At 41.1% G+C, this 16,422-nt stretch overlaps 2 protein-coding genes across 2 annotated transcripts; one reads left to right on the top strand and one right to left on the bottom strand.

The window, feature by feature from the left end:
* Positions 1-524: 524 nt before the first annotated feature.
* Positions 525-1,095, top strand: LOC112343373. The gene is made up of 3 exons (XM_024666715.1): positions 525-624; positions 680-754; positions 804-1,095. The coding sequence occupies exons 1-3, from the start codon at positions 546-548 to the stop codon at positions 995-997; spliced, it is 348 nt and encodes a 115-aa protein (XP_024522483.1). The 5' UTR covers positions 525-545; the 3' UTR covers positions 998-1,095.
* A 2,186-nt stretch (positions 1,096-3,281) lies between these two features.
* Positions 3,282-5,719, bottom strand: LOC112343376 (probable LRR receptor-like serine/threonine-protein kinase At1g56140). The gene is made up of 6 exons (XM_024666717.1): positions 4,820-5,719; positions 4,413-4,706; positions 4,145-4,358; positions 3,853-4,093; positions 3,651-3,801; positions 3,282-3,598 (listed from the first exon to the last, which is right to left on the bottom strand). Exons 1-6 carry the CDS (start codon positions 5,717-5,719, stop codon positions 3,329-3,331), a joined length of 2,070 nt encoding a protein of 689 aa, XP_024522485.1. The 3' UTR covers positions 3,282-3,328.
* Positions 5,720-16,422: the final 10,703 nt, after the last annotated feature.

Here is a 16,422-nt window from a genome sequence, read left to right as displayed (position 1 = left end):
CCATCTCGGGTCCATCTCGGACTCCACCTCAGACTCCATCTCGGGTCCTTCTCGGACTCCATCTCGGACTCCATCTCGGGTCCATCTCGGGTCCATCTCGGACTCCATCTCGGACTCCACTTCGGACTCCATATCGGACTCCATATCAGACTCCATTTCGGGTCCATCTCGGACTCCATCTCGGGTCCGCCTTGGACTCCATCTCGGACACTTCCACGTGTCATGTGTTGGTCCTTTCGGGTCCGTTTTTGGAGCCTCGCTTATTGCTCGTTTCGTGCTCATTCCTCGAGCACTTCGTTAGGGGTTCCACTCCCGCTCTTGACCTTTCAAGGCGGAGCTTTTAGTCCAAACGTGTTACGCTCGTTTGGCTTTCACTTCGGCCACTACCACGTGGCGCCCCTCCGGCTCCACTTTGGGGCCTAGGGATTTTGTGTCTCACAACTTGGTCTTGGACTCAATCTCAAACCCGACCTTAAACTTTGTCTCAGACTCGATATCGACTCGATAAACTGAGGTTCCTAGAGCTCATTCAATCAGTTAGTATCATGTCAATGGCAATGCCTCTCGTCTTTACTATCTTCACTATGATAATGTTTATAGCATCTGCTCGTCCTGTTAATATCGGTGAGTGTGAGATGTGGCTCAAGTTTCTTGGTCATTTATATTCCAAATGATGCAGGAGAAAGTCCTGAGGTTTACGACATCACCCTGGAAAACAAAGAGGTAGTTGATCTTGCTAAAGACAGTAACATTGGTGAGTGTGAGATTTTATTGGCTCTTTTGCTCATTATAAGATTTTGCAGATGAAGATCATGAGCTTTACCAAGACGTGGTTCGCATCTTTAATGATCTAGCTCTCCTCTCGAATGCCAATGGGAACTCATGTGCCGGCAAAGGCAAGAGTTGTGCACCGGACTATCTTCCAAAGGGAACACAGTGCTGTGAGGGGCTAACGTGCGTGGCAGTCATCTTCGGAGTTGGTGGATGGTGTGCGTGACTGAGTCTGTGTATCTCGGTGTGTGACTTCCAAACAACATATAGGTTGTTTGATGATGGTGTATCCCATATGAACTTATAATAGTTTCTATTTCCTCCTTCCCAGAATGTAGCTCCCATGACCGAGGGAAGGTTGAAGTTCCACAGAAGTTCGTGGCTACCGATTAATACCATATGTACAATGTCTTCTTGCAGAAAGAGCTCTCTGATGCCACGAAGCAGAGTCTGACGGACGTTGCTCCGCTCGAAGCCCAACCCCGCCAGCACTGCGAGGACTAGGAAGGTGGACAACGGAGAAGCTGGGTTTTTTTGTACTTTCATCTTGAATTCGTACCATCACCTCCTGGAGGCGAGAGCGCTGCGATTACGGCAGTCCAGGAGACGCCATCTCGCTCATCAGCGGCATCAAAGAGCTCCTTGGCTTGCTGGGGTATTCGTACGGGGAGGTAATTGTGTTCCACGCCCCGATCAAGCACTGGCTTCCTCTTGGCGAGCTGTCGGAGGAGCCACGTCCAGAGGCTCCTCTCCCAGTCGGGCATGGAAGCAAACACTTGCCGGGCTCTGGCTGTGTCGGATCTCGTTGAAAAGCGCGTTCCAAGTCCCGATTCTGTGCTGTGGCATCTTCACTCATCGAATCAAACAAGCTCTTACAGTTTCGTGATGCTCTTGGCCATCTCTGTTGATGGTTTTGGCATCCGCTGAGAGGAAAGACTTTGAGCATATGCTGCGATCATCTCATTCCAGGACGATAGATATTTCACTGGCGCTTTCTGTCGGCTTCCTTGATCATGATTATAAGTGGGATTTTATGAAAATCTCACTAGTGGTTTTCCCTGTTCAGGATCTCTAACGGGATGGTCATAGCTCATGTGGAATTGAGCGTAGATAGAAACTTCTGTAAAACCTGTTAAGATAAGAGTTATCATGAAAAAAATTTCTAGACAAAAGAAACAAGACAAGCAAGATCAAGAAGGTGGATTCAAATCAAAATGTCATGTGGAATAAAGTTTTATGCCGGTGTCCATATGCAGACAAAATTCACATACTTTAAATATGACAAAACTTTATGTACAAATTTGTATGTATATTACTGTTGTAGACACTGACACAAAATTTTATTGCATGTATATTTGTGTGTTGGTTAAATCCCAATATAATTCTCTACATATATTCGGCTGCAGGTAAGATGTGGCTTTCTTTTCTTGGGGACTGAGACACCATTGCTGTGCACCTCCTGTTAAAACTTGTTCTGATTTACAGCATGGAGGCCCACATGGCAAAAAGGAATTGGTGATGTGAACAAAAAAAAAATCTAAGTCTTCGTGAGATTGCTTGATGATCCCTGGCACTTTTTCATCCTCTGCCTGCTCCAGGTCCACAAGGATCTCCAGCTCCTGGTAGAGGTTGCTAGTGCTGACGAAATAACACTCCATCTGCTTTAGCCTTGCTACCAGCTTAAGCACACCCCATCTCTTGGTTGCTTAGGGATGGAGATCTTTTCCTTGTTGCCACGCCCACCCTTGCTACAATGGAACTTTGAACCAATTTGTAAATATGGTAACTAATGTCAAAAACCACATTCAAAATAAAATGTGCTTAGATAATAATTTGCTGTGTGTTGCATGTAACAATACTTGATTTGTTTAATAGTAGTGTTGTTTTTATTTAGTATTTTTGAATAAGCCAATTGATCAATAATTATAAACAAGATTAATCTAAATGAATAACAACTTGCTAAAAAAACTTACTAAAAAAACTAACTATTCTCTCTATAAGTAGTGTTGGTACAAGTAAAAAATGATAATTCGAAGTTCTTAAACATTTAATTTTGCTATTTATGTGTTCAATAGTCTGTTTATACCACGGTAAATATTTATCTAAACAAATGGTGAAATCTGGCTTGCAAGGATTTTGCATTAGAAATGCTGGGTATCATATGTAGAAAACCAAAATACAAACTTTAGGTTTGGTTAGTTGATTTTTATGGTTTTTGAGTAGGCAATGAAATCAAATGTTTTACATGTCACTAGCCCACAAATGAAATAGGCTTGATGTTCTCATTCAATAAAGGCAACCCATATCATACTCACATAAAACTTAATGTAAAAAAGAGGTAGAATAGTCCTATTTACTTTTAAATATTTTATCTCCTTTGAGTCTGAATTAGTGTTGTTTCTATGGAGCCAAATGTCTGTTAGGCCTTCTTAGCATGTGATTACCATCAATGACACTGCATTGATTTCCCAGCGATCATGCGACACTCTCACAGTAGACTTCTTTGAGCATTTGGACACAGTCAAAAGTACCACTTCAGTTAAATAACGCAAACGTGTCAAGTTTTGGTCAAAGATTTGGACTGCTCGAGGTTTTGCCTCAGATCAACGAGGAAGCCAGGCCTGCAGATGGTGCCACCGATTTCCATGTCTCCCATGAGCATTCCCACCACTCTAAACATCGACGGGCGCTTGCTGCCGCCGGCTTGCGTGCAGTGGAGAGCCACCAAGAACACGCGCTCCATCTCATGAATATCTCGCTCTTCGCCCACATCCAGTCGCTTGTCAATCATCTCCCGGAGGTGGCCGCTCTGAAAGACATTCCACGCCTGGTTTGGAAGAAGGATCTTAGACGAAGATATAGAGTTTAAAACCACTCACCCGTTCGAGAAGGAAGTAATCGCCATCCAAGAGTGTGAAATCCATGTTTATCCTTCCACTCAAGATCTCCAGGACAAGGATCCCAAACGAGTAGACATCGGCCTTCTCGGTGAGCTGGCCGGAGAGAGCGTACTCTGGAGCTAGATAGCCACTGGAAACGATCTCCATGGAAGTTGAAGTTTTTGGACATAAAAAAACTTACACTGTTCCTGCGGCTCGTGTGCTGATATAGCTCCGATCTTCCTGGATCAGTCTTGCCAGGCCGAAGTCCGAGATCTTTGCCTCGAGATTGCTTGCTAGAAGGATGTTGAGGGCCTTGATGTCTCTGTGCACGATGGTTGCCTGTGATGTTTCTCCGTGCAAGTATGCCAGACCTTGCGCAACTCCCACACAGATGTTGTATCTGGCTGTCCAATTTAGCTCCAAACCTTTGTCTGGAGACCCTGCCGAGACAGAAAGCATGATAACTCTTTCATGGATCTAGCGAAACTTACTAAACAAAGCGTCCGATAGGTTTCCATTCTCGATGAACTCGCAGACGATGAGCTTGTGCTCTTTCTCAGAGCAGAAACCAAAAAGCTTGACAACATTCTTGTGCTGGAGGAGGCAAATCGTAGACACCTCGTTCTCGAAATCCCGCCTTGCCTTGTCTGACAAGTCGGAGCTAGTCAAGTATTTGACAGCAACAAAGTGATTGTCTATAACTCCCTGTGTGTGATCAAAAGTCGAGGAACTTCTCGAAAGAAAGAAACAGAGACTTACCTTGTACACACTCGCAAATCCGCCTCTGCCTACCATGTTGTCCTTGTGAAATCCTTTGGTAGCCTCTTGGAGCTCTTCGTACGAGTATTTCCTGGCCTTGGAACCGGGTGGTAGCCAGCTCAACGCTTCCCGGCTAGCTTTACGATTTCTTTTCTTTCGCAAAATCAGCACAACACACAAAATCACCAGTGCCACTCCAACGAGAGATGCTCCTACGGAGACTGCAATCGTTCGAATCCCTCGCCTCGACTTGGAGCTAAACGAAGGCTGCGAAACAGAGCTGGTACCATTTGGCTGCGGCGTCGATCCATTCGGAGAAGATGGATCTAGTGAGAAAGAAGAAGCATGTAAGAGATTCACATCGTAACTTCCAAAAGCTCGCCTTTGAAAGTGTGTGAGCTCCACACCGCCTTTGGAGTCTTCATGTTGCTGATGGCATAGATCACCATGTTTCTATCTCCCTGGACCGCAAACAAGGACGCATTCGTGGAGTTGTTCGTCCCAAACCTCGCCAAGACAGTTCCGTTTCGATCATACACAGCTAGCGTCGCCGTCTTTTCAAGAACAAGCTCGCAGTCCCTTCCGCTTCCCTTCGTTTTCGACTGCCACAAAACCTCGTTGGTAGTGGTGTCGCTAAACACAGCGTTGCAGTCCTCTCGCATCTCCAGCACGTACTCGGCCTTTGTAGCAGATTGAATCCGGCAACCCGGGTAGAGCCTGTCGAAAACACTGTAACTCAGTCGCGTGTCTTCGTAGTCGTAGCAGTAGCCAATATGATCCGTGGAATTTTCCACCCGGAGAGACGAGCACGATCCATTAGATCCTCTCAAGTTCATGCCCTTGATGTAGTATCCGGCTTGGAACTGTCCTTGGGCGACATAGGCCGCTCCATAGCTCAAGTTCATGAGACCTCGGAGATCCGGCAGGAGAGCCGTGAATCCAGCACGAAGCTTGCTGCCAGTGCCACCAAAGTCGGGGCTAAAGTTTGGGCCGCAGTACTCGACGTTATAAAAGTAGAGGTTGAGAACCAGCGAGAAATTGGATTCCAGGAGGAACAAGGTGTCAACAATGGCCTGGCCCCGGAAGTATGGATCCGTGGCTCCATCGTAAGTGAGCTTGGGAGGGATGGCAGTAATGAGAGATAAGAACCTGGCGTGGAGCTTGTTGCTGGCGGCATCGGTGAGAGGAAAATCGTCGTCCTGTGCGTGCATGAGGAGCTTCCCACCGGCTAGGAAAGCCTGGATCAGGATTAAGAGGATCACAATTCGGGTGATCCCGAGCTGGGCGTCTGGAAAGGGGGGATTCATTGTGTGTACCCACGATCCTGACTGACAAGTTCAATCTTTTCAAGCACATTACATAGAGCTTGGTTGACTTTCCTCATAATCGCAAAATTAGAAACGGGATATCATAAACTATTGATAATAATAAGTTGCAGCATTAAGCAGCTTCGTGTTTTTTGCTTGGATATAAGTTGACTTTTAAAACTAAGTTGACATTGGACTTTTTCAGCTTAAATCTCACTGTGTAGGAGAAACTCAATCCAATATAGAATTCGTACTAATTGATAAAAGTTTATCCCTCTCCAAGATACCATGACACCAACAGAAGGGAATAGCGATATGTGAATAATGATTAAAATTAGTTGCAAAGAAAAATATTAAACAACAGGTTGCAAAAAAAAGTGTTTCTATGTGTAGATTGTGTTATTTTATCATGTCATGTAAGAGAATGAAAAGGAAGTACTTATTGTGCTCTTCAGACTTTAAGTAAGCTCTTTGGGAGACAGTGTATTATTATTCCCAAAGCTTCTCTAAGTATGAAAATATCAAGTCAGAGATATTTTGAGTAAGTGGTGCTATAGAAATGATCCTTTTGGGATAAATTTGCTTATTATTGGTATAATAAGCATAGATGTTTGATGAAAATGATGAAGTTCTGCAAGTAAAATAATGGAGTTTTTTTTTTCTCTTTAAACAATAACTGTAAAAAAGGGTTTATATTAGTTCTAGTTAACTCTTATTACAAAATAATTATAAAACTTATAAAAATAATTTGCTATGCATTCCATGCACCAACGTTTAGTTTGCTTAATAGTAGTGTTATTCCTATTTATTAATCTCATTGATCAAATGAAATTTTAAAATTGTTTATAATTTATAAACACAAGATTAATCTTACTATTAGATTTTAGAATAAACTAGAATATACTAAGAAGTGTTTAGGAAAGTTTATAAATTATAAATACAAGATTAATCTAAATGAATAACAACCGTTAGATGGTAAAATATCCTAGAATATTCAAACATATTCTAGGTATATCCACTACCACCCCACCCCCCTACAGATTGGCTTAAGCAAATCAAAAATTAATATGAGAAAGCACAACCATTTGATTGAAAACTATCCTAGAATATACTTGGATATTCTAGAAATATTCATTACTCTAAAAGAATATACTTTAATATCATTAGCTCAATGGTGACTATAATTTAACACTGAAACAAAATAAAATACTAATATTAATATTTACTATAAAATAATTAAATCTATGTATCATATATGCATTTGGTAAATAGTAATATTCTTGTTCCAAATAAATAATATAAATTTTAGTTTATAATATATAATTTTCTTTACCTTCCAAAATTTTCTGTCATTTCATTAAAAAGTTTAAGTTCTTTCAAGGCATTGTAGATTTAATTATTAAATCTAGTCCATTTTTTAGAATAATCACAACCATGAATTAAAATATGTCATATTTTATTGCTTCTTGAAGAGTAACTTAAAGAAAAGTTACTATTGGCAATATATAAAGTAGTCTGTAATCATTCATAACTTTTATATTATAAATAAGTTTTTGGTTTGCTTAATCAAACCTGAGGGGAATAGGATGGTAGTGAATATACTTAAAATATTTTTGGATATTTTAGGATATTCTTCCATCTAATGGTTGTTATTTATTTAGATTAATCTTTTATTTATGATTTATAAACATGTTTATAATTTATAAAATTTTCTAAACACTACCTAGTATATTCTCATCTATTAGTTAATATTTATAATTATAAACTTCCATTTGATCAATTGGATTAATAATTAAAAATAACGCTACTATTAGTAAACCAAGTGTTGCTACATACAATGCACAACAAATTATTAATATTTCAAGTTTATTATTTCATTAAGAAAGTAACTATTGGTAAATTATAAAATGTTTCATGTTTAAATGCAGAAACACAAATTGTCTTTGTGTTCATAAGTTAAAATAAATTTGTCAGAAATTTATGGATTTCATCAATACTAATCTAAAGATGATGGAAAGTAGAAATTATGTTGGTATTTTGTAGTGGACAAATAATATGTACAATTCAAGTGTGGCATTTAGACAGTAAGAAGTTGTAACTTAGAGTTGTTATTGTTAATAGTGTTTCTTACTACCTCAAAATGCAAGATATATGAAATTTCAGAATTGAGGATTGTTTGTCATCAACGGCAACACAAGATTTAAAACTAGCCACTACCTTTCAACCTCAAAATTTCTCTAGTCATTTAAAAGGCACACACCACCGTTTCTTTGCTAATCAGAACAAGATGTGTTTATGGATTACAACAACAAAGGCACATAGCAGAGCTGAATTGGACCTAACATTTCCATCACACTCATGGTGAATGAGCTTGCTGAAATTGTGCAATAGACTTTTATAGCAGATTCAGTGCCTCAACATAAATATTGGTGTTATAGTCATAGTTGATCGGAGGTCAAGGAAGAGAAGGTGCATGAAGAAATGGGTGTAGTGAAGGATCACATGTGGTGCTTGAGTCTAATAGAAGGTTGTCTGATGTAAACACTATTGGGAATGAGTCTGCTCAAAAGGGGAACACTGATAATTGGAAAAAACTTTCAAAAACACAATAACAACTTTCTATTGGATTAGAACAATGACCTAAATTCTTCACAACAAAAACAAGAATTTCCCTTGTTGGGATTAAATATCAAGTACTATTATTTGAAGTTCTTCCTCCCTCCACATTATAGAAAGATGAAAACAGTTTGGGAATGAAAAATTGTTTAATTATGCCAATTCAGAGCTTTTGAGGAACAAAACAATGCATGTGGTTTTATCATACATTCATGCATAAACTTTCTTAGTTAATTTACCTTAGGGTTTAGGGTTTACATGACACCAATGACTTTGGGGAGGAGGTAACAGACTTTTGTTCCTCTCCTGTCATTGACGTGGTCACTTCGCTATTTACAGTGTATGCCCAGTCCGGATCTGGGTATTTTCATGTGCGTTTCCATACCCTAATAATTCATCTATTCATTGAAGTTTACCAGATGGAAAATAAAGGTCCATGTACTTACTAAAGCTAGTAATGAAAACCATCATATTTAATAATTACTCTAGATGATCAAACCAAGCTCCCTCAAGATCTTCTCGTCCTTTAACAGGAACTTGGAATCACGCTTCAGCAGACCTTGTTCTTACACTTGTATCGCGGCTGCGTGATCTTCTTGTTGTTAAAGTCGTTGAAACTGGAGGGCTCGCCACAAGTCTTGCAGGGTGGTTTGATCGATTTTGCTAGCTCAAGATCATCGCTGGTGGGAAGGCCTTCGTGGGCGGGCTGGAACACTGCATGGTTATCTTTCCCAGGGGGCCGCCCTCTTCTTCCTCACAGCCGGAGCGATCGCTGCTTGGAGCTCCCGATCTTCATTCGGATCATCCTGCGGAGGAAGCTCGTCGTCCATTGGTGGAGGCTCGTCGTGCTCAAGATAATCAAAGGCCTCCTCGATCATAGGGGAGCACTGTTGCGCAAGCAGGTAATACTCGAACAAACAGATCCTCATCTGTTGTAGAAACCCTAACCCTCTTCATGAATTTACATTTTTCTATTATATAGATAAGAAAATTTAAGGGTTGGCAGGCACAAAAGGGTGGCTTAATTGAACTGAGATATTCGACGTCTCCACAAATCTCCTCACCGAAGCGGTTCCAAGCGGCTCGTGCACTGGGGACCGACTCCAGAAAGCTCATCTCTTCAACAACAGCCTCTCTGGAGGAATCCTGGTCTACTAGGACTGCAAGTCCGTTCGACTACAACAAGCTGTCTTTGGGATTGCCTCGTATGACCATCTTGGAGATTTACGAAACTATTTCAAAGGCTTGGTGCCGCTGCAGCTCACTAATCTCCAGACGTTGAGAATCCACAACAAGTTGACTGGAACAATCCCCACGGACATTGACAAGCTGCAAGTACTGAATGAGTTCACAGATAAGCTCTCAGGTACCATACTGGACAGTCTGTGCTCAAAGTTGCTGTTGGGATCAAACTATCTGGAAGGTGGAATTCGGAGCAACTTGAGCAGCCTTGCCATCCTTGACGGGTCCATCACCTGTCCGGTTCCATACCACCTTCTATTGTAAAGATGGTGTCACTCAACTCATCCAGGAACAAGCTCAGCGACGACATTCCTCCGGTGCTGACCAGAATGAGGCTCAAAGATTTCCTGCTCTTCAACGTCTCATATAACAACTTTTCTTGAGTGCTTCCACAAGCACTGGACGTCCCCATGTTCAACTCGAGTTTCATAGGGAATCCCAAGCTTTGCGTCGGGGCTCCCTGGTCTTTGAGGAGGTCCATGGACTTGCAAGCAGATTCCTCTAGACTATGCCTGGCATGATGGCCTGGATAGCAGAAAGTGTTCTTGCATTGGCACCGGCAGCTCTACATTGCACCCACAGCATTCACCATTTTTTCTCTCTTTTTTCATTCTCTCGTGCATTGTATTTCATCCTTTTTGCCATTGGTGGAGGCGAAAGAATGACCCAATTTAGAATAGGACTAGGAATATAAGGCTCAAGGAGAGAGGAGTGAAAAATGGGGTGAATTTTATATGAGGAGGGAAGTGCAAGGCAATAAGTGACAGGATTAATGATGGCAATGATAGGGAAAGGATCGAGACATTTGAAATCAAGTTTGGGACATGGCCTGATGATGGAGATATTTCGCCTGAGGAGCTAGACTTTATCCCTGATATTGTAAGGGGGATAATCCTGATGATGGACATTAGCGAATATTTTGTGAGATTCTTGAGCACGATGGAGGTGGAAGGAGATGGAGTTGTGGATTTTGTGGAGGTTGGAGACAAATGCCTCAGAGCAGGGATTTGAATGAGGATTCGGATGGAGAAGAAAGTGAGAGATTGAATCAGGAATTTCGGCTAGAGTTTGCAAAGAAGGGGCAAACTCAAAGGGAGGAGTGAACAGAGTTGTTATAGGAGAACTTAGCAAGGGGAAGGATATCAAACCAGTCATCCTGATGATAGTTGATGAAGCACCTCAAGAATTGTTCCAACATCTGAATCATTCGCTTGGACTGTTCATCAGTTTGAGGATGATACGCCGAAGAGAGGCTGCCCTTCACTCCAAGCAGCTGCAAGAACCATTGCCAGAAATGAGAGATGAACTGAGGTCCCCAATCCAAAACCACATCTGCAGGAATCCCATGAAGTCGGAAAATTTCCCTAAATACCAGTGTTGCCATGTCCTTGCCCGAAAACTCCTTGGTACACGGCAGGAAGTGTGCTATATTTGTGAAGTGATCCACCACGACTAAAATGCTGTTGAAACCTCCAGAACTTGGAAGATCACTCAAGAAATCCATGGAGATGGATTCCCAAGGACTTGAAGGGACCAAGAGGGAACAAAGCAAACTTGAAGGAAGGTGGCGAGATACTTTATTTCGGGTGCAAGTGTCATAGGAGGTAACAAAAGCTTTGATGTAGTTGTCCATGTGAGGCCACCAAAAGTCCTATGCAATCAGCTCATAGGTTTTTGCAATGCCAAAGTGACTAGCAGTTAGGTTATCGTGGCATGCCATCAGGACCAACCTTTGAGCATCACCTTCAGGAACGTAAAGTTGCTCCCCACGGTATAACAAGCCATCTAAGAACTTGAACTCATCAAATTGCCGGCAGTCGGGAGTCAATGGGTGTCCAGTCTGAAGATGGGGGAAAATGTCGCTGGCGAGGTTGTCGGATTGAAGATTGTTTCTGATCGCATCCATCAAGGAGGAGTCTTGAGGGGCCAGAAAAATTGCCATAACTTGAAGCTGATCAAGACCGAGGATAACCTGATCCTATTGATCAAAGGTAGGATTACCAAGCTTTAGACTGATATAGGAGCGCCTTGAAAGAGCATCAGGTTTGTACTTGATAACAAAGTCAAACCAACTCAGGAATTGTGCCCACCTTGCTTGACGACGGCTCAAAACTTGGGAAGTGGCAAAGTACTTGAGATTTTTGTGATCCATCCAAACTGTTGTTTGATGGCTTGCCCCCTAAAGGAACGATGCCACTCTCCAAAGGAATCCACAATGGCAAGGAGCTCCTTGTTGTGGATTTCGTAATTGATCTCCACAGGCTGGAATTTCTGAGAATGGAAAGTGACTAGATGAAATTCTTGATTCGCTCCAAGTTGAGACAACACAGCACCAATGGCAAAGTTGGAGGTGTTCACTTCAATGAAGAAAGGTTATGAGGGATCAGTATGGATCAAGACAGGAACAAAACTGAAAGCCACCTTGAGTGTGTCAAGGGCCTGTTGGGTAGCAGTAGACCAAGAGAAGGGAACATCCTTGTGAGTGAGATGCGTGAGAGGAAGGACAATGTCGGAGTAGTGATCAATGAATTTGCAGTAGAAGTTGACGAAGCCAAGGAAAACTTGAACATCTGACATTGATTGTGGAGGCTCTTATTCGAGAATAGTTTTGACTTTGGCAGGATCTATCGTGATACCCTTAGGAGTGACAATATACCTAAGGAACTCTACAGAACTCCTGATTGAAGGAACATTTCTCAAGTTTCACGTATAGGCTGTGTTTCCGCAACTTCGCTAACACCTTGCGCACATGCTCGTCATGCTCCTTCTAAGTTTTTGAGTAGATAAGGATATTGTCGAGGTAGATGATCACCATCTGATCAAGAAACTCCTAAAAGACATTGTTCGCCATGTGTTAGAAAACTATTGAAGCATTTCTCAAGCCAAACGGCATGACAGTGTACTCAAAGTGGCCATAGTGAGTTCGAAACGCAATCTTCCATTCGTTGCTAGGCCGGATCCGGATCAGGTTGTATGCTCCATGGAGGTCAATCTTGGTGAAGAAGTGGGCACCGCCGAGGCGTTCCAATAGGTCTGAGATCAGGGACAGCAGATAACAGTTCTAAATAGTTACCTTGTTCAAACCTCAGTAGTCGATGACTAGCCGCAAACTCCCATCCTTCCTCTTGACAAAGAAAACAAGTGCTCCAGCCGGGGACTGTGAATGCTGAATGTACCCTGATGCAAGATTCTTGTCCATGTATTCTTTGAGGTCCTTAAGCTTAGACGGGGATAACCTGTAGATAGGCCCCCACGGAGGTGATGCTTTTTCCTGTAAATCAATGGGACAGTTATAAGGCTGATGAATAGGCAATACACTAGCTTTTTTCTTGTCAAACACATCCCCAAAAACATGATATTTCTCAGGAAGACTGACAGGAGAAACATGCAAAGCAAAAAGGAAAACAGTTCTTCGTGAAGGAGTTTTCTCATAGTGATTGTGGAGATAGGAGGAGGTGTACGACTAAATGGAATGATGGGATGAGGATACTGTCCAGTGTAAGATTGAAGAAAGGGAAAAGAAGATTGAGGGATAGGGAGCAAAAGGGGTGAAAACTTCGTAGAGTCAGGAATAGAACCCCAATTTGAGTTTAGGGAACTTTTCCTGATTCGGACTCAATGAACAGTAGGGGAAGACATGGGAGATGGTGATGTGGGAGAGACGAGCTGTAATTCCTTCCAACAGATTTGAGGCTGGTGCAGTTGGAACCAAGGAAGGCCAAGCACCACAGAGGAGGACTTGTTGTTGATGATGTTGAAGGCGATATTGGTGACGGTGGACCTGATGTGTACTCAAACGGGCAACATTTTCCTAAGTCCAAAAGATGGAGTCACAAAATGCCTACCAATGCCTTCAACCCTCAGATCCCGTATGGTAGGAGAAAGAGGAACATGATGTCGGGCAGCAAAATCCGTGTCCATGAAACAGGAAGTTGCACCCGAGTCTAGTAGTGCTAGAGCCTTGAGTCCTGATTGTCCGGTGAAAGAAAGGAGACATGGGATGTGGAAGTTGTGGGAATTGGTGGTGGCTTTGATGAAAGGTGGTGAGGAGCTTGATAAAGAAGAAAAATGATTTTTATTTAGGGAGTCCAAACAGACAACTCCTACTCTGTTTGGACAAGGTCGTTTCCCGATTGCAACAGAGGTGGACCTTGAGGCAGAGTGAACTCGAGCAGTTGAGGAGGCTTCTTGGGACACATAGCTGCTTTGTGATTAGGATTAGCATAGTAGAGGTAAAGATTCTGAGATACTCGACGTTGCTTCTCAACAGGACTCAGCTTCCCTCTGATGAGTCGGGGAGTACCAGAAATATCCATTAGGACCAGAGTAGTAGATTCAGGAGTATGCCTCGAAGACTCAAGTTGGGATTCTTGAGTCTAGGACGAGAAAACGGCAGCACGGCGACTTTCTTAATGACAGTCAAAGAGACGATTGTCACATCGAGTAGCTTTGTTGATGGCGTCTGATAGGTCCATGGGATCCTCCATGGTGAGCAACAAATCCTTAACACTGTTGTTGAGGCCGAAACGAAATTGATCAATCAGGGCCCACTCATCCCAGTGAGTGTTCAAGGCAAGGAGTTGGAACTCCGCAGCATAGATCGAGGCAGGACAAGACTCCTGAGAGAGACGTCTCATCTTTATGGTGGCAGTCCGAACCTAATCCCTCTCGCCAAAACATGCTTCGCACGTCTCTTTGAACAACTGAAGATCCATCAACTCCGGAACCACGACCCCTTTCATGCTCTTCTCCAGGAGAGAAGAAAACCATGACAAAGCTGCACCTTCAAGCAACGTCCCGATCGTGCCGATTTGAAACTCAGGAGTGGGGTTGAAGTGCGATGATCAACTCCATCTAGTTCAGAAATCCACGAAGCTCCGAACGCTTGTCTGAGAACTTTGCCAGGAAACTCACCTTCAGTTCAGGAACTCTACTTGATCTTTGAGCCGAAAGTGAAGCAAGCTCCTGTTGCATGTGAAGAAGGGCCACCTTCAACTTGGTATTCTCAAACTGGATTTTGCAAGGACTTCGGCAAAGAAATTAGGATGGCTTGGAGACTCCATCGGCAAGAAGAAAGAATGGAAAATGACAAAAGCAATCAAACAATCGAAACGAGCTAAAGCAAAAGCAAAAAGCACAATCTGAATCAAATTGCAAAGAGAAAAGCTAATGGAAAACGAAGAAGAAACCTTAAACTAGCGTTGATTCAGATTGTGGAGAAATGCAACAAGGCTAACCTATATATACTATAGGTTAATGAAGCTCCACCACTCTTAGATCGAGGATGGCCTAAATATAGCTAAGGTTGAGGAGGTGCCACGTCATCATCAAGAATGTGGTTCGAGAATCAGGAATCGTATGGGAAATCAAAAAGTCAATGATAGGGAAGTGTCTCGAGAGTCAGGAATGTGGTCTGCGGGTCAAGAATTCGGCAAGAGTTAGGAATGTGGCACGAATTGGGGGATTCCTGACACAAACTTAATATCACAAGAGTTCCCAATATTAACATTTGTAAGCCAATAACATAAATTTCTCATCACCGTGTCATATATGTATAACTCAATAACAACTTAAGATTTCCTTCCTTAGTGCCCTTTTAATCTAATTACATATATGATAATCAGTTTCTCAACTAATTTATGTGGAAATTGAAAAGGGTCCAACAATACCAACCTCTTACTGTTGTGGTAGTAAGGAAAAAATATTTGAAAGAATTTGCCAATAGGTAACTTTCAATACCTGTAATCAAATTTGCAACATTTGACAATTATTAAAAATTCCTCTTCTAATGCTTCTTTATTCATTTTTTCTTCTTCAATAATATTTCTTCAATTTTCCTCAGTTTCTCTTTTTTACCATGATATTTTAAATTTCTTTTTCTTTGAAAGAGGGGGTAGAGGGGATGAACAAAAGTCCAACCCCAACAATAGAGTGAGGATGAATGGATATAGTAATGGAACAAAGATGAATAACATGAATTGTAAAGTGAAAACAAGCATAGCAAATCTAAATAGAATATTCTAGACTATTCTAGAAAATTCTAGAATAGAATATTAAATATCAAATTAAATATATATATATAATAAGGCCAAACAAATGTGATAGTATAGTAAAGCTGAATAAATATAATAGTAGAGTGAGGCTAAACATAGATTGTAAAGTGAGAATAAATACAACAAATCCAAATAGAGCTGGTGCTTTAAAACTTTTTTTCTTTCAAAGAGGGGATAAAAAGGATATAAAAGATGAATAGAGTGAGTTTGACTTCCTATATATGATGCTAAACAAAGATGAAAATTATGAGTCTACATTAATGTAAGTATCAAATTTTGGTTGATGGGAAGATACATAAGTAGATTTTATTTATGGTCATGAGTCCAAGTTAATAGTAGCCTCAGAGGATTATCAATAGACAGGCTTAAATATGGGATGTATTATTTGCTGTAATGGTGCTTTATAAACTCCAATGGCTCTTAAAATTTCTTGCTTTGGTATAAACTTATACCTTCAAGGTTAATTCAAATATTTGGCAATTGCATATAGAATTACAACTAGTGCATCATGATTCCATAGTTGTGATATTTGTGTTATGGCTTTGGATTTTATTTCAATTATAATTGTGAACAACTATATTAGTGGCTTTATGGGAGTTTTATATTCTTTATATTCTATGATGTAAGGTTTGTAAATACATATATATACATATATATACAGATACACATATATATATATACATATACATATATATACATATATATACAAATATATACATATATATATATATATATATATATATATATATATATATATATATATATATATTAAAAATAAACAATTTGATAATA

Source organism: Selaginella moellendorffii, unplaced genomic scaffold (genome assembly GCF_000143415.4).
Source record: "Selaginella moellendorffii unplaced genomic scaffold, v1.0 SELMOscaffold_147, whole genome shotgun sequence".
Lineage (NCBI taxonomy): Eukaryota > Viridiplantae > Streptophyta > Lycopodiopsida > Selaginellales > Selaginellaceae > Selaginella > Selaginella moellendorffii.
This window is presented reverse-complemented; position numbering and strand designations above follow the sequence as displayed.